The sequence below is a fragment of the Ochotona curzoniae genome, unplaced genomic scaffold, assembly GCF_017591425.1.
Source record: "Ochotona curzoniae isolate NIBS_2020 unplaced genomic scaffold, NIBS_Ocur_1.0 contig_1, whole genome shotgun sequence".
Taxonomy (NCBI): domain Eukaryota; kingdom Metazoa; phylum Chordata; class Mammalia; order Lagomorpha; family Ochotonidae; genus Ochotona; species Ochotona curzoniae.
The window spans coordinates 17,117,601-17,143,428 of NW_024464918.1; the positions used below are offsets into that span (position 1 = coordinate 17,117,601).

At 46.7% G+C, this 25,828-nt stretch overlaps 1 protein-coding gene across 2 annotated transcripts in view; it reads right to left on the bottom strand.

Moving 5' to 3' along the window:
- Nucleotides 1-25,828, bottom strand: part of GALNT10 (polypeptide N-acetylgalactosaminyltransferase 10) — a 217,435-nt gene that overhangs the window by 29,952 nt on the left and 161,655 nt on the right. For both annotated transcript variants that reach the window (XM_040993361.1, XM_040993412.1), the window contains exons 5-7: nt 11,149-11,334; nt 5,703-5,886; nt 1,171-1,288 (exon numbers count right to left, since the gene is read on the bottom strand). In XM_040993361.1, coding sequence (XP_040849295.1) covers nt 1,171-1,288; nt 5,703-5,886; nt 11,149-11,334 — 488 coding nt within the window. The remainder of the gene's footprint in view (nt 1-1,170; nt 1,289-5,702; nt 5,887-11,148; nt 11,335-25,828) is intronic.

A 25,828-nucleotide genomic window follows, 5' to 3' on the forward strand; every position in this document is an offset into this window, starting at 1 on the left:
TATGCTGATTTTCAAACTCAAGTAATGTTTCAGTAAGAACTCAAGGTTGAGGCTTTTCATTCATTAAGAGCTTCTGTCCCCTACTTCTGAGCTGCTCAACCAGTGTAGCAGATGGCAATATTAATGTGTTTGAGATGATAGTAATATTCAGAATATTTCTTAAGAACAGTTAGTAAACACTCTGTGATGATTCAAGTGTCACACCAATTTTGCAGAAGTGGGGAACTGAGATTCTGTGAGGTGAGGCTTCCCTGTCCAACAGCCCATAGTGTAGGGGTGAGAGTAGGGAATTTTCACTCTTCCAAAGGCCATTTAAGTATATATAGCATCATTCATGGGCCACACAAAATTATCAACTTAAAAACTAGGCTGCTATGGATTTACTGCATTTTGAGTCCCCTTACCATCACTGCCAGAGAACTTCTATAACCCCTGGGCTGGTCTAAAGGGTTACACAGTAAATATTTATACACTGAATCAATTTCTACCACTTATTCATTTCCAGTCATGCTCCCAGGCTGCATGCTAAGCACTTTGTAGACATGATTTCATATCATCTTCCCAATAGATCCGTAAGGTAGGTAGTGCTATTATTCCTTCACTTCAGATGAAGAAAGCAAGCTCAGAGACAGCATGAGGCTTTCTCCAAGTCAGAGAGTTGACATGTGATATTGGAATTGAGGCCCTTCTGACTCCCTGTTAGCGCTTTCATCTATTGGTCTGCATGCTGGACTCTTGTGGTAATAGCTTTAAAAAGGACAATGACAGGGGCAGCTGGGAGCCTCTGCAAGGCCAGGTAGCTGTTAGGGCACAGCAGCCTTCTGGCTCATGTATTCTGTGGGGTCTACTAGGCTCCTGCTTCCTACTGCAGATGTGCTGGCCATCAAATCACAGACACACCACCTACACTGGAAGTGAGACCTTTGTATCTCAACATCATGAGAAGAGATGACATGCAAATGCTAATCATGAGGACTAAGTCCAGCCTCTAGCAGCCTGAGGGAAGCCCCTCCCATCTTCCTAGGAGTGGCCCTTTGGTCCCTAATTTCTTCATTGAGGGGTGGAACAGCGACAGACCCAGAGGCCTCCAGAGTCTTTCCAGACAGCCACCACGCAGACAGTGTGCCAGGCTCAGGATGAGAAGCGGGGGCCGTTGGAGCGCCAGCTCACCTTGAAGGAGATCTCATACTGCTCCCCTCCCCAGATCTCCAAGCCTGGGTCATATCCGCCCAGCTCCCAGAACCACTTCCGGTCCACAGCAAACAGTCCGCCGGCCATCACAGGAGACCTGTCAGAGAAGGAGAGGGTGATGTGAGGGTGCCGACATCCTGACATGAGCTCCTCTCTGATGATACGTGGCGTGTCTACCAGGGTCTCTGAGGCCCTTCCCTTGCCTACCACTTCCCTTCATAAATGTTATGTTTTCACCAATTGGATGCAAGGATCCTCTACATGATGAACATCTAAGCACACCTGTTAAGTGAAATCACGGCACCCTTCTCCTGGGGGCCTTGTAGCTGCATACTATCTGTATTCCCATCCTCCCTCCAGGTCAGCCATGGGGATCAGGTCTCACCCTGCCTGTCCATACTGGAGAATCTCTACAAGAGAAGGAAAAACACAGCTTACTGAGCCACAGGCCAGAGTGATGGAAATAGTCACTGGGGCCAGAGTCTAGGAGTCTGTTCTTGAACATCTGCCTTCTTCCTCAGTAAAGCCAGCATGGACGTACTACTATATAATGGTGCTAAGCCAGGAAGCTGCTGTCTCTGTTCTCTTAATTGAGCTAGGACTCCACTTACTCATTCTCCTAGTAGTCTACAGTCATTGAGTGCAGGCTACTAAGCAGGAGCTAAAAGCATACTGAGGAAGGGCACAGTTCTCTGGAGGAATCCAGCATGGTGGGGTAGCCAGGCCCGACAGAATAACTCAGAAGAAGGTCGGGTGGGGTGCAACAGGGCCCTGGGAGGTACATACGGAGCATTATGTGGAAAGACTGTCTTCTTCTGGCTTGGGCTGAGGAGGAAGGCTGGGGGAAAAGTCAAGGGTCGAAGAACGCTTACAGGAAGTGCATTCTAGTAATGTGGGTTTGCGGTAGGAGGAACTAGGGCAGGAGAGAGCAGCCTGGAGGAGGAAACAATACCAGGAAAGGCAGAGGGATGAAAACCGTGGGTGCCCATGGGAATCACGCTAAGCCCCATGGGCTGCTTGAGTTTGCTGCACGAACATATATAGGAGAGAGGGAGGTGTCCTGCTCTAGCTCTGTGGGACAATAGAACACTATGGAAACATTCCAGTAGCACCATTCTCCTCCTCTCCTGCCTAGCATTGCAAGCTCACAGGAACTGTAGTGACTGTGTATGACCCTGCTCCCCAGCCCACTGCCCACGCCGGTCTGTGGCAGAGGAGCCTGTGGTCCTGGAGGGGGCTCTGTGCAGATTCCGAGGGGTGAGTCTGCCAGTGCTACATGAATGACAGACTCAATCCTCATCTTGGCTCAGAGACAGACCTCGTGGCCATCACAAAGAAAAGTGGAGCAGAGCCTGGTAACTGGCTTGAGGCTTCAGGGCACCATGGCAGCGCTGCGGGGATCCAAGATCCTGAGCCACCGCCCACGCCCTCCAGCACATCACTGCCTCTGGAATGAACCACAAAGAAGCAGAATAGGATAGGGGACCAGAACCTGGGACACCCTCATTCCAGGGTCTGATCTCTTCAGAGGGATTAATATTGACCTCGTGCTGTCAGGGATGGTAGCCATCGGCCATGTGTGACAACTAGACTGGCTGGCCTGAGCTGAGACATGAGGACACTAAGGCACATACCACATGCACAGGACTTACTCAAGCATTGCACACACAGCACATCATCAGTAATTCTCAGGTGTTGGCTATCAGTTAAAATGACAGTATTTTAGGTACACTGGTTGAAATAAAATTTATCACTAGAAGGAATTTTTAATTGTTTCTCTTTACTTCTCTTATGCAGTCCCTGGATAACTTAATAGTACACGTGGCTCATATATTGAATTGATTCCCCAAGTACAAAACAGAGATAAACTACACTTCCTATTTCACATTGGTAGTATGTTTGCTTTTTCTTTGTTGGGGAGGTGAACAGGGGAGGAGAGGTGCTTGTCCCTTTGTCCTCATTGCTGGTTCACTCCCCAAATGCCTGCAATAGCCGGGAATGGGTGGGAACTAGGTGCCAGGGACTCAGTCCAGGTCTCTCACATCAGTGGCTGGAATTCAACTATTTGAATTGTTTCCTTTACCTCCCAGCGTCTGTGTTAGCAGGAAGCTGGAGTCAGAGCTGGAGCTGGAAATTGAACCCAAGTCCTGTGACGCGGGTGTCTCAATCACTAGGCTCATGTCTGCTCCACATGGCTAGTGTATTTCTAAAAGGATCCAGGACTTCAACAAAGTAAGGCACCAGTAGCAACACCCTTTGATCCTCTGAAGAGACTGGGGATTTTGGAATTTCTGGCTGCAGCCATAAATATCCCGCACGGATAGGCAGGATGTTTCTATTTGGTGCTTCACAGGAAATCAAACCCAAGCCTTTGCACAGGAGTTCAGCCAGGCTGAAGCCAGTGGTTGCTGTTTACAGGCAGGTGATGGTTCCTATGGTCCTGTGGATGCTCAAGGTTTTGCCTCCCAAAGTAGGTTTTTTTTTCTTCCAGCCTGTTCAGCTGGCTGCTGTGTTCAGCAACAATTCTGAGTGTGTGTGCCACTCACTTGGCTGACATTATCTGCAGCTCTCACAAAGCTCTATCACTGGCCCATTTTCGGATGGAGAAATTTGAAATTCAGAAACATTATGAAATCTGCTTGAGGACATGCAGATAAGCTGCGATGCAAATCGGGGTCTACCACCATCACTCATGTCTTTCAAACACCATTACACCACGCTGTGCCTGTAGATTGCCCATTTGCTGGGCACCGTGGGGAAGTGGGCAGAAAAATGGTCAGGGTTTCTCTGGTGGCCATTCCCTGGGGTTTTAACAAATTTGAGGCTTATGAAGCTTCTGGAAAGAATCAGAAGCTACAGAGGAGGAAAGAGTCCTTCAGAAGGCCATGGTGTGGCAGGGCCGAGAGCTGCCATTCTAAACTGAGGCCAGGAGCTTCAGCACTCAGGTGAGGAGACTGAGTCCCCGAGGGACACTGCCTAAGCCTCTGCTATGGGCCAGTCACGTGATCTGGACTTGCCCTTTCCTTATCATGCAGGGATGAGGATGACTGGGGTCCAAACCAGGCCATCTGCTTCCAGCAAAGGTTCCAACAAGAAAGGAGGCGCTGATGACTTCTCGGTGATGCGGCAAGCTCCATCACTGGAGCGGTGCCTCAGCTCTCAGTATATGCTACTGCCTCACAGTGATTCACAGAGTCTGCATGTGGTAAACAGAAAAGTCCTGCTTGCCTGGGAGGACACTGCTGGTTGGAACTGCTTACAACCGCTTATCGGGACTGTTTCCCAAGAATGCAGGTCAAGTGAGAACTGACTACAGGTGCAGCAGATTGCAAGGTGGGGTCCTGGTCATGGTTTTGGTCAGGGTGTGAGTGACCATGCTTAGATTCAAGGAGGGCTGACTCACTAATGCAGCACGGGAGCTCTCTCCTGGCCCACACTGCTCCACTGCCTAGCTACCTTGCACAGCTGTAGCTCTTGTTGTGGCTGGGCCTTCCCTGGGGGGACTCTGGGTGTGCACCGAACCCACTGAAGATAGCTGAGCCACTGATGATGCTCTTTCTTGGAGCAGCAGGGGAGGGCACAGAAAAGCTGAGGTTCACTAGCAGCTCAATGACAGTGAAGTAGATGTGGCATTGCTAAGATGCCACTGTCCTAATCTCTGGCACCTGTGGCCATGTTGCTGCATGCAAGCAAGAGGCACTTTGCAGGTAGGACTGAGATGAAGGGACTGAAGACGCACTGATGGATTGCATGGGGCTTCCCTCTGAGACATGAAGGTGAGAGAGCAGAGAAGATGAGAGGAGCAAAGGCCCAAGAGAGAAACAGAGCTGAAGATGCTGGGCTGCTAGCTTGGATGTAGGAGGAGAGGCATCAACCAAAGAAATGTGGGCATCCTCTAGGAGTTGGGCAAGGTGAGAAAACGGATTGATTTCCAGGCCCTCTACAGAAAACATGGTCCCGTGACACTGTGTTGTCAGCCCAGAAAGACAGACTCCAGACCCTGGGGACTTTAAGCGCATAAAGTTGGGTTGCTAGAAACCACCAAGTTGTGATAATATGTCTCGGCAGTAGCAGCAGCAGGTAACCAATGCAGCAGGGAAGGCTGGGCCTTGGATTCACACCTTCATTCAGAAAATGTGAATTAAAGACTGTCAATGTCTATGATGGCATGGCTTGGTATGGTGCCTACTGCATGGTGCTGGCTATGGCATGTGCCAGGCTTAAGGGAGACAGCAAGAGGGAATCTATTCACGCCTGCTGGCAAGTTGGGTAAACTGGAGCGGTGAAGGGTTGGAGTGACCAGCTTGGTGGTCCCTAAGCTGAGACTGTGACAATTGGGGGAGGAAGTGCTCTGGCTGGGGATAGCTAATGTTTGACACCAAGCAGGGCCAGGAAGTTGGCTCCTCTGCACTGGACTTTGCGAAGGGGGAGGTGGTGATCCTGCTCTCTGTGTGAGTTGGCGTGGGGTCACAGGACAATTGCTGGGCTGAGCCTGAGCCATTCATACTTACTCGAATGGGTCGCTGGGGTCAGCCTTTTGCAGCTCTGGAGGGATCGGGATGCGCTTGTAGTACATCTCCCAGTCAAAGGCGCCCCGCATGGCATCCCCAGCCTGTGTCTCGTACCGAAAGTCATCGTGGTCAATCACGTCGATCATCGGGCACACAATAGTCTTGCGGTTCCGAGCAATGCGGTCTGAAGCAGCCAAGAGATGCCCATGAGTTGAGGGAGGACTGGGGAACAATTAAGTGTGCAATCCTATTCTGCAGTTCACTTGTCTGGCCAACCTGTTCTTGGACGATGGCTCTGAACACGCAAGCTTGAGGATCCATGGGGAGGAAAGGAAAGCATGGCTTTATTCCCATCCCAGTTCTGCCACTCACAACAGGGTCCTGAGGCAGCTACTCAGCAGCATAATCCTACCCTGATGCTTTCCAAAAGAGTTGGAAGTAAGTCAGCCCCATAGGTTGTGATGAGGTCTGCACACCATGTTTTAAGTGCATAGCACTGCTACCTATTTAACACAATTGTGGAGACAGGCTGATATTCTTCTGTGAGGAACCCTGTTCTGGCTCTACCAGGCTTTCGGTAGCTGCAGCCCAGCACTTACCCCTCACTGCAGACTGTCTGCCCCTGATGCACACTCCCTCCTTAGCATCCTTGGCTGCATTCAGCAAACAAACGTCCTGGCTTATGAGGGAGTTCAGCCTGGTTTTCCTAACAGACCTGGGAAAGCAAATGGATTGTCCCTGGAAGCTCTGAGCTTCCCACAATCACAGGTGTGCAAGAAGCACAACCTGACGGATGATACCAGGCTGGGTGATGCAAGACAGCAACTCAGGGGCAAGTGGGGTGTGTTAGGGTGCCATGATCTCTGGTTGATTAGTGCCAGGAGTCAAGTCTAGCACTTGGGATGGGGGGTCTTGTAGAGACAGAGAAGACCAACTGCTGCCTAGGGTTCAAGTTTCATGAAGCTAAAGTACATTTTTCTTCAAGAGAAAAAGCAGTGGTTTTATACATTAAAATACTAAGTAGCGAGACAACCTACAGTGGACAAAGAAATTCAGTCATGTATGGATATGTGTGAAACAAAACAAAAAAGAACACTGGCAATCAGGCCGCATTCCAGATGATAAGACTGACTGGGACAAGTGATCCTATTCCAGGAAACGTATTTCAGTGGCACTGTTTTAATACGTGTGTGTTTGTATACTAGACTGAGAAACCCAATGTCTTTCTAGCTGTGGTGGGTAGCTAAAAAAGAAAGTTTAATAAATGCTATTTCGCCGGGGCATTAGCTGCTCCGTTCCGGCCTCCCGGCGGCAAGTGGCTCACCCGTGGAGACCAAATCGTGAGTAGTATGCTTGGTTGGGAATTCTCTCCTTGATCCTTTCATGAAAAATAAAAATTTAAAAAAAAAATAAATGCTATTTCCAGTAGTATATCAGCAAGTGTGGCTCTGGGGGCCAACAGGGTTAAATGCAGGGAAGGCATGTTTAAAATCCTGCAAACCTGCCCCCACCCCAGGCCTACTGAATCAAAACCTCTGGCAATTGGCTTAGATCTGACTTTTGCATTGGCCCTTTGGGGGTCTCTATTTTATCATTTATTTATTTGAGACATAAAGAGAGACAGCACTCTCATCTCCTATTTTACTCTCCAAATGTTTGCAGCGGCTGGGGATGAACCATGTTAAAGCTGGAAGCTCAATCCAGGTCTCCCACCTGTAGCACAAGAATCCAGTTATTTGAGCCATCATTTGCTGCTTCCCTGGGAGAACATAAGCAGGAAGCTGGAATCTGCAGCAGAGATGGGACTCAATCCCAGGCACTCTGATATGAGACACAAGCATCTTATCTGCCGGCCAAACGTCTGCCTCATCCACAGAGAGTATTCACAGAGTTTATGAAACATCTACCCCAGGCCAGGTACGGCAGCCTAATGGTTGGGGTCCTCACCTTGCATACACCAGGATCCCATATGGGCACCAGTTTATATTCTGGTGGCCCTACTTTCCATCCAGTTCCCTGTTTGTAGCCTGGGAAGACAGTCGAGGACAGCCCAAAGCCTTGGGGCCCTGTACCCATGTGGGAGACCCAGAGGAAGTGCCTGGCTCCTGGCTTCAGATCAGCTCAGGTCTGGCCATTGCAGCCTCTTGAGGAGTGAATCAGCAGACAGAAGATTGTCCTCTCTGTCTTTCCTCCTCTCTGTGTATCTGACTTGGCAATAAAAGTAAATAAAATCTTAAAAAAGAGAGGAAGGAAGGAAGGAAGGAAGGAAGGGAGGGAAGGAGGGAGGGAGGGAGGGAGAGAGAGAGAGAGAGAGAGAGAGAGAGAGAGAGAAAGAAAGAAAGAAAGAAAGGAAGAAAGGAAGGAAGGAAGGAAGAAAATGTCTGCCCCATCCACGGAGAGTATTTACAGAGTCTCAGAATCTTTTTGGGGCCGGCATTGTGGTATAGCAGGTAATGCTGCCTCCTGTGATGCCAGCATCCCATTTAGGTCCTGGTTCATGTTTTGGCAGCTCCACTTCTGATCCACTCTGTTAACGGCCTAGGAAAAGCAGCCAAATACAGCCCAACTGTCTGGGCCCCTGTCACTCTTGTGGGAGACCTAACAGAAATTCCTGGCTGCTGGCTTCAGCCTAGCCCTTGTTGCGGCCATGTTGGATATGAACTAGCAGATGGAAGATCTTCCCCTCTCTCTTTTTCTCACTCTGTAATTCTGACTTTCAAATAAACAAACAAGAGAATGTTCTTGGGAGAAGATTTAGGAGGGCTTGCATTTTCAATCATTCACAGCCACTTGTGTGACTTTTGACCCAGGCCTGAGGACACAGCACTCTGCTGGCTACTGGTGACTATAGGAGGCATGAAATCAAGGAGAAGCAGAAAGCAGCATCCTACAACACGGAGCTCACTTGGGAAAGAATGCTCAGGCTCAAATCCCGATTTGTTAACCCTCAATCATATAACCTCATACAGCTGTCTCTGAGCTTTGGCTTCCTCACCAAGAAAATTCACAAAGAGGGGTAGGCATAATCCCTAATAAAATCACTTGGAAAGCCTGTGTGCCCTATGGGAGTTCCTATTCTGCTTCCACTCCAGCTTCCTGCTGATGCACATCCTGGGAGGTAGTGGCCGATGCTTCAAGATTTTGGGTCCCTACCACTCACATGGATGCCATTACAGAATGAATGCCAGTCACCTGACTTTGGCTTAGCCCAACCCCAGCTGCTGTAGGCATTTGGGGGATTGAACCAATGGATGGGACTTTCTCTACTTTTCAGATAAATACACAAAATAATTTTTTTAAAAACTTAAAAGGAAATGGAGGAAGAGGACCTATGTCATGGGAGAGGGGTGTCTCTGTGAGGACTGAGTAGGACAAATGATCTAAGATGCCTATCATAATCTTTAGCACAGGAGCAGCCCTGAGCCAGCATTCCCTGTGACCAGGACTCTAGAAGACAGAGTGAGCCCTGCACGCAAGTGTTAATGGCTTTACAGACAATAGCCATGTTGTGCTCCATCAGCTGCTCATATCAGCAGGGACAGACTTGTTTAAATCTATACCACTGGTTCATACATCTATTGCTAGGGGTAACAAGAAGAAGTATGTGTGTTTCTTCCATGTACATCTTCAGATTATGACAACTGTCATGTATTTCCATAGAAACAGAGTTGAGGGCTATTTAGACTTACAAGCTCAGCTCTGTGCCCTGCCACTTCATTCTCTTTGAGTCACTGAGTGACCCTAAAAATGGGTTGCTCCTTCAGGACTATAAATTATGCAATTTATGGTGAGACGTCTTCCTTTTTGTTTTTCCTCTTTCAATAATGAGAGGCAGATGCAGAAGATCTCTCGGGGCCATTAAATAAACAGTTGACCCAAAATTCTAACCTTTCTCTCACCCAGTGAGATCCTGGACTCTGGAGGTCAGAAACACATACTCTCATTACAAAGTTTCATGTGGATCTGTACAGAGCAGCAAGTTGCCTGCTGTTCCCCAAAATGCGGCCCCTGGACTTATAGTGCTGGCATCACTCCAGAGCCGGGTAGAAACGCACATTGGCAGGCCCAGTCTAGATTTCTTGGATCCATAATTCCAGATGGGGTCCATCTAGCACGCTGCATGATTGTTACAGGTCTCTTATGTGATTCAACTAGGTTTACCGTAAATTGCTGTCCTCTTTCCTCTCTAAGGTCTCTGTCGAGTTCACATTTCTCTGCAGATGAGTTTGGTAACTCCTTCCCCAACTGCCTTCAACCTTGGTCCTGGCTCTGACCTGACTTCCAGTTTCAAGGGAACATTCTCTTTTTGCTATCTGCCTGACAGCATCAGGCCACTGTCTTCATCAAAACTGCACTCCTGAGCTGGCATGGTGAGGCACTAGACTAATCCTTGGCCTGCAGTGCTAGGGTCCCATATGGGCACTGGTTCATATCCTGGCTGCTTTTTGCTCCAGCGCTCTGCTAATGGAAAGTAGTGGAGGATAGTCCAAGTCCTTGGACTCCTGCACCTACATGGGAGACTGGGAAGAAGGTCCTGGCTTCAGATCAGCTCAGCTCTGGCTGTTGCGGCCATTTGGGGAGTGAACTAGCAGATGGATGATTTCTCTGACCTTTTCTCTCCGTAAAACTAGCCTCTCAAATAAAAATAAATAAATTTGTGAAAAAATAACAAGCCCCAAGTAAACCCCTCCAAAAAAACCCCTGCACTTTCACCAACTGTGAGACATCCCAGGGCCAGCACCCAACTTTTCTGTCTCCCCTCTGTCCCCAAAGCGAGGCTGCATGGTTCCTGGAGTTGGCTGCACTGTGTTTACAGCTCTTCCAGGATATCTGAGAGACAACTCTTGTCTAAGAGGAAATAAATTTGGGAGGCATGTAGAACTGTGACAGACACTAGACTTTTTGGAGCCAGACAGATGGTGATTTTGATGCTTATGGCCTCAGGGGACAAGTGACTCACTCCATATATGACTTCACTTTCTTTCACTATAAAAAGGGGATCCTTTCAGCTTTCCAAGCTTTGCTGACGGCTGGTGGGGTTCATGGGAGCAGTGCAATCAGTGGTAACTTCTCCATGTTGACACAGTGATTCCCTCCACATGGTCTCCCAAAAGCAGATGGCTCTGGTTTGCTTTCCAACAAGATATGAAGTCATCAGAGGGAAGTTGTTGTGCCACTGGACACTAAGGTACCGCATGACTCTACACAAGTCTCTTCCCTTTTCTGAGCCTCAATTTCCTTCTCTGGGAAATGGAGGGGAGGGATTGACTCCTTGCTGAAGGTCTTAGTGAACATTTTCCATGCCCACCCAAGGCACCTGACATTGCGCTGCATGGTCTCAAGCGGGCAGGGGAAGCCCTGTGGCTGGTTCCTTACTATAGACCGCGGCCAATGGCAGTTGGCTCATTCCAGGCTGCCTCCCTCCGAGTAAGAATGGCTTGCTTACCAAGCAAGGGAGGGAGCCAGTTGACGTTGGCTTCACAATGTGAGTCCAAGAATGTGATGACATCTCCAGTGGCTGCTGAGGCCCCCAGCATCCGGGTCCTTATCAGTCCCTCCCGCTTCTTGGTTCGGAGAATCCTCACACTAGGGAAACGGGCCATGTAATCTTCAAGTGGCTTCTTCAGGTGCTCTGTGAGGGAGACAGGAGAAGAGATGGGTAAGAAGAACTGCTTAGCACCTGGTCACTTTATGGTTCTTCTGCCCCATGTGCACCACCACCTGAGAGTTGAGACAGCTTTCTTTAAAAATATATTATATATTTATATGTAATTATATATAATAATTCCATATCTCTATATATCTATATATATTGGAAAGGAAGATCAGCTTTCCGGAGAGAAGGAGAGACCCAAATGCTGACAACCTGATACAGGAGACCTCTTTGCTCTAGGTCTGGCAATCCCACTGGACCTCCTCCAGTCTCAGTTTTCCCATTTGTAGCATGCAAGATCTTCCATGAGAGAGAAAGATCTTCCAACTACTGGTTCACTCCTCAAATGGCTGCAGTGGCCAGAGCTGAGACAATCTGAAGCCAGGAGCCAAGAGCTTCTTCTGGGCCTTCCACGTGGGCCATCTTCTATTGCTTTCCCAAACCATAAGCAAGGAACTGGATGAGAAGTAGAGCAGTTAGCACATGAACCGGCACCCATATGGGATCCTGGAGCTTGCAAAGTGAGGATTTAGCTGAGCCACTGTGCCAGGCCCTAGGACAGCTTTCTGGTACACAACCTCACTGGGCCTTTGAGATAAGGTCAGAAAGGGACAAAGATTTTTTCACTTGAATGCTAAAAATGGGGAAATTGAGGCTTGAGGAGGTCCAGCAGTATTGCTAGACTTAGAGCAGAGAGATCTCCTCATAGCAGGTGTAGGTATCTAGAATTTATGCCCAGATAGACTGTTTTTGCTTTCTGGTTATAACTCACTGCTTTTAAGTTAGGGGTGACACCACAGCCTGATTCTAAAGGGGAGGGTCTTGTGGCTCAGATCTGACCAATAAGGACATTCTACTCCCAAGGCCATAGTAATTGGCTTGGGGATGGCAATGAGTTACAAGGTGGTCCAAATAGTCCAGAAAACAGGATGACCAAAAAATGAGACACCTTCTTTTTTGCTGGGTCACTAAGTTGGTTGGTTATAAGTCTGGTGCTGTTGTTTATATCTCTGGCAAAAAAAAAAAAAAAAAAAAAAAGTGGTGAGAGGTGGTGGAGGAATCTACAAAGAAAGGTTGAAATCAACAGGTAAAAACAAGTGTCAAAAAATGGAGACACCGTGTCCTAGTGACATTGAGTTTCTCCAGACCCACCTGGCCCAAGGCAGACAGGTTCCTAGGTAATTTTGTGATAATAATTTCATCCTTATTTATTCTAGTATGGCTGGGTCTCTACCACACTCCTGGAAAAGTTGTTATGAAGAAATATCAAAGACAGTCTCGGTCTACTAAAAGTTTCAGCCTTAACTGTTTTTTAATTTTAGTCAGAAGACTGTATGAAAACTCTAGGATGGTTACAAAGAAACTTAACAGCTTAGAGTGGGCTTTGTGGCTTAGAGGGTTAAGCCACCGAGACTCCTGCATTTCAAATTAGTGTCTATCTAAGTCCCAGCTAACTTTGCTTTTAATTCACCTTCCTGTTAATGCACCTTGGAAAGCACTGAGTGGTGGTCCAGGTACTTGGGATGCTGCCAACCATGTGGGAGACCATGTGGAATTTTGAGTTCCCAGCTTCAGCTTTGCCCCACCCAGGCTACTGAAGGCATTTGGGAATAGAATCAGTACAAGTGAGATCCCTGTCACTCTGCAGTCTCCAATGTACTGCCATATTCTCCATGTGTATCTTGTTATACTGTCCACTGCTCTAAGCCACTGAGAAGCCCAGCTCTGTCACATGCACTCCACAGACAGACCATGGAACCTGCAATTCTCCCCATGGTTGGAGTTTTGAGTCCAGGGTTTCAGTTGGGGGATCCCCAAACAAATTTCGTCTGAAGTGATCCCAGACCAGATTCTTGTGTGTGCTTGCCAATACAGGATCTGTCACCCAAATCAACCTATGCAAACACTGGTGGTTGCCATTGCTGGATCAGTTCTGTCACCAATCCTGTCTTCTACACAAATCAACGGGTGTTGCAACCCAGCCCAATCCTGCCCACCACAAACTCGGCCTTCATGCAAACTGGTGGAACTGCATCCTAGTTGGAGTGACCCCAATAACCCCCACAAGGACTGCTTCCTGCCCTGATTCCTGTGATTCCCAGTATGTATAGCAGACTAGTCCAGTCTGTCCCATGTCCCATTCAGCTCTTGTACATATCAATGGACATTAAAGCCTAGTTCAACCCAACCAGACCCCCTGTCTAGCCCACAGTTATGCTGGTGGGTGCCACTCTCTCTCTAGCCATGCCTGCTCCGAGTCCTGGTTCTCATGCTCACCAGTGGCAGTGGCAACCCAAGAGTGAGGTGCCCAGAGTTGCTCTAATGAGCCCACTCCCACTCTTGGATCTTGCACTCTCCAGGTAGTTCTGCAGTTTAGCTTGACAGAATTTGTCCCTAGTGCCAGCACCTGCCAGTTGATGCTGTGGCAAAGCCCAGTCAACCTATACCCATTCTGGCTTATGCACGCACAAGTGGGTACAGTCAGCCCAGTCTAATCCCTAACCCAGCTCACATGCAGGTCAACAGGTGCTATAGCTCTGCATGGCCTGATTTACCTCTGGTTCCAGCTCTCATGCTCACCAGTATGAGCAGAAACCCAGCAGGGGAGCCCCTTGCAGCCCCTCTATCAGGTTCACATCTCTTCCTCTCCGGGTCTCACGTTGGGTGCTGTGGCCTAGTCTGGCATGGTCTGCTTCACCTTGGCATTTGTCAGTGGGTGTTATAGCCTGGCCCAACTTGGTCCACTCCCAGTTCCAGCTCGTATTGGTGGGGGCTACAGCCTAGCTCAGCCAAGCCAGGCCCCAATCCTGGCCCTAATGTGAACTGGCTGGTATTTCACCCCAACCTGGTTTGTCCCTCACCCCATTCTGGTTCTCGCGTCTGCCAGTGGGTGATATGAACTGACTCAGTCTGGCTTACCCCAGACCTGAGCCAAAGGTAAGCCCATGGGTACCATCAACTGGCCTGGTTTGGGCTGCTCCCATTCTTGGTTCCTATGTTCACCTGCAGGGACTGTGTCCCAACAGAGGAGTTCCCCAAGCTCCTCCATCAGAGCCTCTCCCAATGCCAGATTTTGCACACACTGGTGGGTCCATATCCCAGCCCGATTTAGTTCACCTCCTGTCCTAATAGGAACAGTGGCCTTTCCTGATTGTCCCTCACCCATTTCGGTTCTTACTGTTGGTTCCTGCAGCTGAGCCAAATCTGGTCTACACCCAGACACATCTCATGCGTAGCTCAGCAGGGGCAGAGATCTAGCCTAAAGCCACTCTGGGTCTTACAAGCACCGGTGGGTGCTAGAGTCTAGCCCAGTCTGGCACACCCCAGACCCAGTGCACATCCATGCCGAGGAACACTGCAGCCACGTCTACACCAGATCACAGCTCTCATTCCAGCCCTCATTCATCAGTGGGAACTATCACGCAGCTGGAGCATCCCCTTTGCTCCCCAACCAGGCTTGTTCCCAGCTTCAGATTTTGCACATGCCAGTGGTTGCTCTGACCCAGCCTGGAAAAGTATTTCGCCTTTCTTGGACTTTGCCTTCATATGCTGCAACCCAGCCTGACCCAACTGGACCTCAGTCCCAAGTCTTGGCGGGTACTCTAACCTGGCTCCGCTCAGTCTGCTCCCATCCCCGGCTCAAGCAAACCTGTAAGTATGGTAAGCCTAGCCCAGCGTAACCCACACTCCAGCCTGGCTCCTGCACTTGCCAGTGGGCTAAGGTTTGCTCAGACCTGCCCAGTCTGCACCCTTCCAAAAAGAGAAGAAATAAAAGGCATATGTATATGACAGAAGAAAGTGACATATTTGAACTGTAGATGATATAATCATTTACACAGAAAATCCTAAGAGAAGCTAGAAAACTTACAAAGAATCTAGAACACACACGTAAAATTAGCAAGATTTCATGATTCAGGTCAATATTGAACAACAGCAGTATTTCTGTATACGAACAAATATTAACTGGAAAATAACTGATAGTTAAAAATACCATTTACAGTTTCACAAAAATAAAATATGTACCTCCAAAACACAAAATGCTTTTGAAAATAACTAAACACCAACATAAAATGGAAAAACCTGCTTGCTCATGGATGAAATTAAGATGGCAATTTACACCTTCTTACCAAATTGATATACAGATCGGATTCTATCAAAATCATAGATGACTTCTCTGCAGAAATGTATAAAGTGTATAAGGAAATGCAAGGGATTCAAAAAAGCCACAACAGTCTTTCAGAAACACAAAAGTTAACAGATTCAAATATCCTGAATTCAAACTTTAAGGATGTGGAGAAATTAGAGTCCTATACACTGCTGATGAGAATGTAAAATGATACTGACCCTGTGCGAGATAACCCAGCAACTCTTCATACAACTAAACAGAGTTCCCACAGAGATCAGCAGTTCTACTCTCCAGGTACCTGGAGAAGAAAAATTAAATCTATATCTACACAAAAATGTGTACAGTAATGTTCATAGCAGCAATACTCATGAAAGTCCCAAATTGGAAGCCTCTAAATGTACACCAATGGATGAATGAATACACAAAATGTTCAAAAACGCTATGCTGAGTTAAAGAAGCCAGACACACAAGACTTAGATGTCATCTAATTCTATTTATATAAAATTTCCAGAGGGCAAATTAAATAATCAGAAAGGAGATCAATGGCTCCACGCAACTGGATAGGGAATGCAGCATGACTACAAACAGGCACAAGTGAGCTTGTGAACAGTTGGCAATGCTTTAAAGCTGGATTATGATGACAGGTTCACAACTGTATATATTTACTTGAAAATACACTTAACTTCAGGCTAAAAATGGACGATTGTTATGTAAATTACACCCTAATACAGATGCTAAGTTCCAAAAAAAAAAAAAAAAGCCCCAATGTATTTCTACAAACTAGGAAAAAAATTGTCAATCCAAGTAAACATCATTGGTAAAATAGCCTCATACACATACAAGTGCAAACAAATGGAACACTCTATGTTAACAGTCAATTCTGTTTCAAATTGTTCTGTAGATTCAATGTAATCCCAATGAAATCACAGCAGGCTGAAATTTACAACTTGGTACTAAAATTTACATACAAATGCCTTTAGACTCTCTAGCTGTCAGGGAGATACAAATGAAAACCACACTGAGGTTCTACCTAACTCCAGTGAGGCTGGCCTACATTCAGAACTCTACTAACAACACTTCATTGTTGGTGAGAGTGTAAGCTACTACAAGCCCTGTGGAAGTCAGTATGGAGAGTGCTAAGAGAACTGAAAACGGACCTGCCACATCACCCAGCTATCATACTACTTAGAATATATCCAAAGGAAATGAAATCTGCATGAGAAAGGGATCTGTAATCCTATCTTTACTGCAGCACAATCTACAATAGCAAAGACTTGGAAACAACCCAGATGTCCATCCAAAGAGTGGGATACATTTGCTCTAAGGAACACTACTCAGGCATTAAAAAGAATGAAATTCTACCACTTGCAACTGAAGGGTCCCAATTCGAGACATTTGTTACATCTCATGGGTTTTGATATTTTTGTTTTTTTACTTCTTCAAAACAGTTTTTTTTTCTCTCTTAAATTACTCATTGACTCATGGGTCATACAGTAGCATGATTTTAAGAAGGTTTTTTTTTTGGTTTTTTTTTTTAAAGATTTTATTTTTATTATTTTTTGATTGGAAAGGTGGATATACAGAGAGGAGAGACAGAGAGGAAGATCTTCCATCCGATGATTCACTCCCCAAGTGAGCGCAATGGGCCGATACTATGCCGATCTGAAGCCAGGAGCCTCTTCTGGGTCTCCCACGCGGGTGCAGGGTCCCAAAGCTTTGGGCCGTCCTCGACTGCTTTCCTGGGCCACAGGCAGGGAGCTGGAAGGGAAGCGGGGCTGCCGGGATTAGAACCGGCGCCCATATGGGATCCCGGGCGTGCAAGGCGAGGACCTTAACCACTTGCGCCACCGCGCCGGGCCCAAGAAGGTTTTTGATGTTCATTTCTTCAGTGACAGTTTGGTCATTCAGTAGCATGTTATTCTACTTCATGGTGTTATAAATTTTCTATTTTTCCTCTTGTTCTTCATTTTGCTCTATGGCAATGAAGCAAGGATCTCTACTTCCAAATCAAAGATGGACTCCCAATGAAACTATTAAATGTATTGTGACAACAGGATGCTGGGTTCTCTGCCATTGTCCACACGTGCAATGTCAGGATACACTTAAAATAGCAGAACGTTTAGACTTAATGACTGTTTACGAAGGACTATACTATTGTAAAAATTAAAAAATAGGGAGGTGATCAGTGAGGGGAGGAGGGAATTTAGGAAATGCGTATGGAAATCCCAGAGGCTATGGAATTGCATCATAATATAATTTAAAAATTTCTTTTAAAATAAATTTAGGGCCCGGCGTAGTAGCCTAGCAGCTAAAGTCCTCACCTTGCACATGCTGGGATTCCGTATGGGTGCTGGTTTTAATCCCGACAGCCCCGCTTCCCATCCAGCTCCCTGCTTGCGGCCTGGGAAAGCAATGGAGGACAGCCCAAAGCCTTGGGACCCTGCGCCCACATGGGAAACCTGGAAGAGACTCCTGGCTTTGGATTGGCTCAGCTCCAGCCGTTGTGGCCACTTGGGGAGTGAATCATTGAATGGAAGATCTTCCTCTGTCTCCTCTCCTCTCTGTGTATCTGACTTGGCAATAAAATTAAAAAAAAAAAAATTTTAAAAATCTTTAAAAAAATAAATTAAAAGAACGTAGTTGAAGGAATCAACACTGATTTGAAAATGTATTATAGCATTCAAACAGTCAAAACAGTGTGTGGTACTGGCCTAGCTCCACCAGAGGTCAAGACCAGAACAGTCAGAAAAGGAGGGATTTCAGAAAGCCTGTGGAAAAGGAATTAAAAATGGGGAGCTTGGACCCGGAGGTTTGGTCCCTCAGCACCATGCGGAGGCTGGGGGGCTCCGGCCAAGCCACCTCTAACTCGGCCATACCTTCAGACCAGGGAAGGTTTCCCCAAGAAGCGGATGAACTTATCTGGATAATAAGATGCTGGACTCTATGCTTGGTATATGCTTGCGGTGAAGGTGTCTCAACTGATCTTGAACTGAGGTCTCAACAGGGTGGAGGAGTCCACCATGGGGGGAGGGATGGGAGGAATCCCAGTCCCTATGGAACTGTATCTCATAATACAATGTAACCAATAATTTAAAAAATAAATTATATTAAAATTTTAAAAAGGAATTAAAAATAAGTTTTAATTAAAAAATTTTTTTTAAAGATTTATTTATTTTTATTAGAAAGTTGGGTATACAGAGAGGAAGACAGAGAGGAAGATCTTCTGTCTGCTGATTCACACCCCAGGTGGCTGTAATGGCTGAACCTAAGCCGATCCAAAGCCAGGAGCCAGGAGCGTCTTCTGGATCTCCCATGCGGGTGCAGGGTCCCAAGGCTTTGGGCCGTCCTTGACTGCTTTCCGAGGCCACAAGCAGGGAGCTAGATGGGAAGTAGGGCTGCTGGGACATGAACTGGTGCTCACATGGGATCCTAGCGGAGACTAACCACTAGGCTACTGCACTGGGCCCTATTTAAAAATTTCTGTTTATTTAGTTAAAAGAGGGAGGGAGAAAAACAGAAGCAGGTAAAGACTTACCATCCATTGGGTCACTTTCCAATTGCCCACACAGCCGGGGCTGTGCCAGCCCCAGTCAGAAGCCAGAAATTCAACTCAGCTCTTGTATGTGGCTAGCAGGGATCCAATCAGAATCGTGATTATGCAGTGATTATACTCTGGTATAGGATGCGGGTGTCACAATGGTGTCTTTAACTGCTACACCAAACACTATTCCAAGTTAAGTTTATTTTGATGCCAAAAAAATAATAAAAGTCATGCACTAAAATATACAGTTTCATAAACTTTTTGTATGCATGGATTTCAAAAGATTTTTGCGATACAGCAGGTTAAGTCTATGCTAGAATCCTGCATCCTTTGAAGTACCACTTTGAGTCCTTGCTACTCTGCTTCCCATTCAGCTTCCTGCTAATTTGGGAAGGCAGCAAATGAGGAATCAAGTACTTGGGCCTCTGATAGCCACACAAGAGACCTGAATGGAGCTCCAGGCTTCCAATTTCAGCCCAAACTAACCCTTATTGTTGTGGACATTGGCGGGTAAGGTAATGAGTGAAGATTGTCCTCCCCTTCAATCTTTTCCATCTATCCTTTATTCTTTCTTTTATTTTCAAACAAATAATTAAATCTTTTTTTTTTTAAGGATTTCTTTTTATTTGAATGTCAGAGTTATAGAGAGCCAGAAAAGCTTCTGGCTTCTGGTTTTGGATCTGCTCAGCTCCAGCCACTGCAGCCATTCAGGGAGTGAACCAGATAATAGAAGATCTTTCTGTTTTTCCTTCTCTCAGTAAATATGTCTTGCCAATAAAAATGGATACGTTTTTAAAAGTAATAAAAGACACTAGTAAAGAAATGACAAAGCAAGCCAGTCTGAGGAAAATTCTTGAAATGTTTCTGAAAAAATAAATTCTTTCTAGAATACATTAAAAAATTTTCCAAAAGTCATAATACAAAGACAACCAAGTAAAAAATTGACAAATAGCTGGAAAGGTGTTTCACAAAACAGTATTCAAATGGCCAATATGCATATAAGAAGGTGTTCAAATCCTGTGCTGTGAAGAAAATGCAGTCAGTGTGTGATGCTGCTCGGTGCACATAACGGCTAACATCAGAAATGGTTTCAGGTAAAGGAGAAGAGTTGGGCTGATGGAGGATACATGACACGACCACTTTGGAAAGCTATTTGAGTGCTCCTTATAAACGGTAAACCTACAAATAGTCTCTACTCAGCAATTACACACTCAGGGAGTCACTCCAGAGACATAAAAACCTATACCCATGGGCCCAGCGCAGTGGCCCAGTGTCTAAAGTCTTTGCCTTGCATTTGTCAGGCTCCCATAAGAGCACCAATTCATGTTCTAGCAGCCCCGCTTCCCATCCAGCTTCCTGCTTGAGGCCTGGGAAAGCAGTCAAGGACGGCCCAAAGCCTTGGGACCCTGCACCCACATGGGAAACCTGAAAGAGACTTCTGGTTCCTGGCTTTGGATCGGCATAGCTCTGGCCATGCGACCACTTGGGGAGTGAATTGACAGATGGATCTTCCTCTTTGTCTCTCCTCATTTTTATAGATCTGACTTTCCAATAAAAACATGTAAAATAGAATTGAAGAAAAGAAACCTGTCTGCCAGGTCAGCCACACAGCCAGCAAATTACTGGTTTTTCGGTACAAAGCTGGTGCTTTCTGGTTCTCTGTTGTGGCTCCCTCAGTCTCTGGCACTCCTATACTATCATCACCCACCTACTTTAACCGCAATTTACTTAGGATTTATTTTTTTAGTCAATTCATTTTTGAATGAATGTTATTAGGTTAAAAAGGAAACTACAAACACCTACCATAAGTGGAAAAATTGATATCATTTATAATAAAGAGCTAATAATAAAAATCCCAACAGATAACCCATTGCTCTGTTAGTTTCGCCAGAGAACTTCTGCCTGGTCATGATGGGAGAGCCTAAGGAAGGTGCTAGCCCTCTTCTGTTAAGAAGGGGGAAACCAACTGAGGCACTCCCTTTGAGATCATGGGGAGAAAACAATTGGGAAGAGAAACTTCTCCTTCTCTCTTCACATGATGACTTAATACTTTGCATTGAGTCAAGTACCTGAGCCACCTGAAATTACCTCAGGTATCACTTATAGCCAGGGGCACTGAGGGGGAGCTGTGTGCTGACCACTCTGATGTATGTCTCCAGACACTCCTGTGAGATGCGGTGGGTTTTGTGCAGGATGGTCCGGCACCTTGTGGGTGGAAGCAATAAAAACATGTAGAGGACAAATGGTCTACTATTACTACTATTACTACACACATAGACACACACGGCCTCGAGGCTCCTTGGAGCATCTTCTCCAGGCACATGGAGATTAATACGGCTTCTCCAGACCTCTCTCACTTCTCTTTGGAACAGTGACTCTGTAGAAAATAGAAATCAATTTGCCCTAATTGAGGGACTAAATCTTTCCCAAAGAGGCTTTCTGAACCAGGAGACAAAGTAGCAAGAGGCTCCAGACAGGATGTTGCTATTGGAATGGGAACACAGTCTTCTGGGAGAATGGGGGGTGAGGGGAGAATGTGTATTTATCAGCTGTGCCACCGCAGCTCCTTCTCTGCTGGTTTCAACTAGGAGGCCATTAAAATGAGACGAAGCTAGTCTCCTGCACCACACACAGGTATTCACATCAGAAGAGAAACTCAGCCCTCCCGCCCTGGGGACCAAGGAACTTCCCAGACCCAGCCCTGTCACTAAATCACTGGACACAGACTGCCACAGTCATTACAGATCAGCCAGTTAAGGTCTCTGGGCATCCCATGGTCAAGTCAGAGCAATTATTTAGGGTCAATCATGCTCCTCTCATGCTCATTAGTAAGTGTGTTTGCACAGAATCTGGATTGCTGCCTTATTCCACTTCCCTGTCTTCTTGGACAAGGACATTTCTTAAAGCTGTGACAGTGACACTGGAAAGAGATTAAATGGAGGTGATGATGGTCATGATGACGACAATTATGGAAGCCAGTTTATCGAGTCCTTGCTTGTGCATGGCTCGGAGCTCCTGACTTTGTCTTCATCATTTCTCACACCCATAACTGGCGTGACAGACTGGGCTGCGTGACAGACTGGGCTGCGTGACCCCTGTTTTATGGGATATGCTACAGAGGCCCAGAGAGGGTTTGTGTCCTGCCCAAGGAATATAGTTCACAAATGTGGAAGCCAAGACCACTCGGCCTGACTGTGGACCAATAGGCTCTTCCTACCACATCAAATCCCATCTTTGCCTTGATGTAGTCATTCCCCTCCTATCCAGCTAGGAGCCAGGAGGACCAGATAAACTAAATCACCTTACTTAGAAGCATATGGCAAATCTGAAACAGGGCTACTACCCAGGTCAGAGTGTTACCCAGCCCAGGATTTCCTCCAGCTCCCAAGCCCCAGGGCAGGAATAGCAAACTGGCTCAGGGAAGTGCTTTGTCATATGCATAAGGCAGTGTTAAGAAGGATTCTGAGGCTCTATCCTGTCTGAGCCAGCACAAGCAAAGAGGTCTGTCCTGATGAAGCAGAATGGAAGCAGTTCAAAGGCCACAGACTCATCACCCCTTTTCTAGAGGTTTCCCTAACTATAAGACAACACAGAACTATTTCCGCTTCTATCATTTCTACTCTAAAAATGAGGCAGACAAAGGACTGATTTTGAAGGTGGGGGCCCCGACTGCGGCAGGACTTTAAGCAGGTGTTAGATGAGCACTGTCCAGAGAGCCCATGGAGAGACTCTACAGCACAGGCTGGAACAGGTGTGAGGGTTGGCGATCCAAATGCCACAAACCAACACTGTTGTTGGTGATGTAGCTTTTTTAAAGCTGTGAATATATTTTGGTGAGTTTTAAGCTGCTGGTCAGCTCTAATCTGTCCTTAATACATATATACTCCTGGAAAGACAGGAGCGCTGGGAGAAGAGGTGTGGGGAGACAGAATAAAGAAGCTGAGCCAATTTCATTCTCTGCAATTCACCTGTTGGTCATCTGTGAGCTCTTCTGGGTGGTGATTAGCCATTGGGCAGGGGAGTGTAGAGGAGCCCTTTGGGGGAAATTTATAGTTGAAGTGGGACAAGCCAGGCTGGTGTTGTGTGGAGGCAAGCACAAGAGAGCACACACCCCAGACGGTATGGTCTGGGGTGACCAGAAGAGCAGGTCTTACGAGGCTACACATGGGTCACTCTAGAGTCTGAGACATCAGACCCTCTACCATGCCTGTTACACAAAGCATTTTTTCTAAACTGCATGCTCTAAACCTCCTGGTTCCCCATCCAGGCTAAATACAGAGACCCTGGAGCAGAAGCCAATGGCAAAGCAGACAGCTGACTCTGACTTAACTGAGTGCCAGCCACTACTCCCACACAACACCCCGTATATGAGGACTCACTTGATTGGACTGCAGCATCTGGGACTTGCAACGGGCCCAGGCCGTACACAGCCTGGAGTGGTGATTCTGTATTTTATGCCTATGCTGGATTCCTTTTCTTCTTCTTCTTCTTCTTCTTCTTCTTTTTATTAATTACATTGCATTATGTGACACAGTTTTATAGGTACTGGGATTTCCCTCCCCCTTCCCATCCCTCCCCCCATGGTAGAGTCCTCCACCTTGTTGCATTATCCAAGTTCAAGTTCACATGAGATTCTTTCATTGCAAGCATATACCAAGCATAGAGTCCAACATCTTATTGTCCAGACAAATTCAACGGATTATTGGGGAGACCATCTCTGGTCTGAAGGTAGAGCTGGCAGAGTATCATCTCTATCAATTAAAAGCTCCGACATAACATCAGCAACAATTTATAATGTTATGAAATTAATTGACATAGTATTGAGTAATCAACATGTTAAAAAATGCAAGTTGTTTACCACATCCTGTGACTCCTTCGTTGACATTTCAATTTTAGTTTATGCACAACCAGGTTCTATACACCTTAAAATGGCTATAGATTACTATCCAGCTGTCCGTGTCTATTTTCATTATAGTATTTAACATTATATAGCGTTGAAGCGCCTATGCTGAATTCTTGTCACCATTCCCAACAACCAGGGCCCTTCTGGTCTGATGGCTAAGACGAACTTGTTAACACTTACTTCCCTGGCACTTCTCTGAAGATGGCTTCTAGCCCAAAGACAAACTATACTTTCCCCAAATTCACATTACAAACGACCCCTGTCTCCACGGGCACGGGTCTCTGACCTGCAAGCAATACTGGTGATTTTAAGAATGTCTTTGCTCCCCCTTGAACAGTGCTACAAGCCAGGATGCTCCCAGCTTCAGAGAACACTTCATCACACAAATTAACTCCTCTCCCCTACTTTGCAGATGAGTCATCTATTAAAAAAGAGATGCTATTATCTGAACAGGCAGCCTTGTCTGCACTTTTAATTTCAACTAAATGCCATCGTCCCTTGTCAGCGGGTGGGCAGGACCATAAATCTGTGTAATAATCAGACAAAGAATTAAAAACACCCCGGAAGCCACTACTGTCACCTGAGTGGCAACCGCCTCTGCTTTCTGAAAGTGATTCCTTACCAAACAGCTGTGATTGCCAACAGAAGGTGGGTCCCTTGGGCTTGGCCCACTTTGCTTTTTCACCCCGTTGGAGCCCACCCAGGGGAGCAGAGTTGTGGATCATTTCAGCTGTGGGCTGCTCGTAGCTGGTCTTAAATAATGTCAGCCTGTCAGATGTCAGGGAGCAACACGTGTTTCATTTAGGGCATTGGCTTCCACACCTGTCTGGCTTCCATAACTTTTGCTTAAGGAGTTATTAAAAAGGGAAAAAAGAATTCTTGTAGTACAGCCTCCGTGTTGGCCTGTCAATTTCGTGATTTGCTAAAGGGCAGAAGACTCTCCTGGGGAGATTTTCCTGCTCGGTTCCCAGGAAGAGACAGCGGAATGTATGTCAGAGCTTCCCCATCCCTTCTCTACTTCTCCCCTTTCTCTCACCAAAGGTCTCCAACCCCAATCCAATGTGGACTGTTTAGAAACCTCCCACTTGGGGCCTTTTGGCTTCTGCATGGACCAGTGCCAGAACAGCAGCTGTGGGCTCTTTGCTGCAGAAATGTCATGCTGGGGATTAACTTGGTATCCACAGGTCTTTGGGCCTTTATTCTCTCTTCTCTCACCTGGTCCAAGCTAGTGTACCAAACCATGTGATCCTATGTCCCATGGTGACGAATCTTGTCTGTTAGTAATGGCCACAGCTCTCCTTTCCCGACCATGTCGCATCCTAGAGCCATGCCTGAGCCCATTTTGCAGACAGGGCTTAACTAATTTTCCTGTCTTTGCCTCCTTCATCTGGTAAATCCTCTAGCTGAGATCCTCTCCCTCTGTCACACAGGAACCTATACTTCCCCCAGGCCTAGCTCAGGTGGTCAGGAAGCATCACCCACAGGAATAGCGCCCTCCTCTGGAAACCACTGAGAGCAGTACATGTTACGCTTCAGTGTTCCTATGCATGCTCTGCTTGGGGACTTGGGGATCTTACAGGCAGAAGCCTCTGGAAGGCAGGGACCACAGTGGTTTATTTCCCTTCTGGCACTTGGCATATAGGAAATGCTAACAGGGATGTTGGCTGAATGAGCCTGACCATATGCTTTGCTTGCCACTTGCTGCTTTTAGACTGTACACACAATGTGCTTCCAGGGGACTAAACATGCCACCCAGGAACTCAATTCCCAGTGCTCAAACGCAGGAGGCAGCGTGGGAAGCAAAAGCCATTTTCCCAGCAGAACGGTTACCAGGGAACAGACCACTTGTGAAGTTCCACACCCCACTTAACAAAAGGGTGTAGTTTTGCCCATTACATCTAAG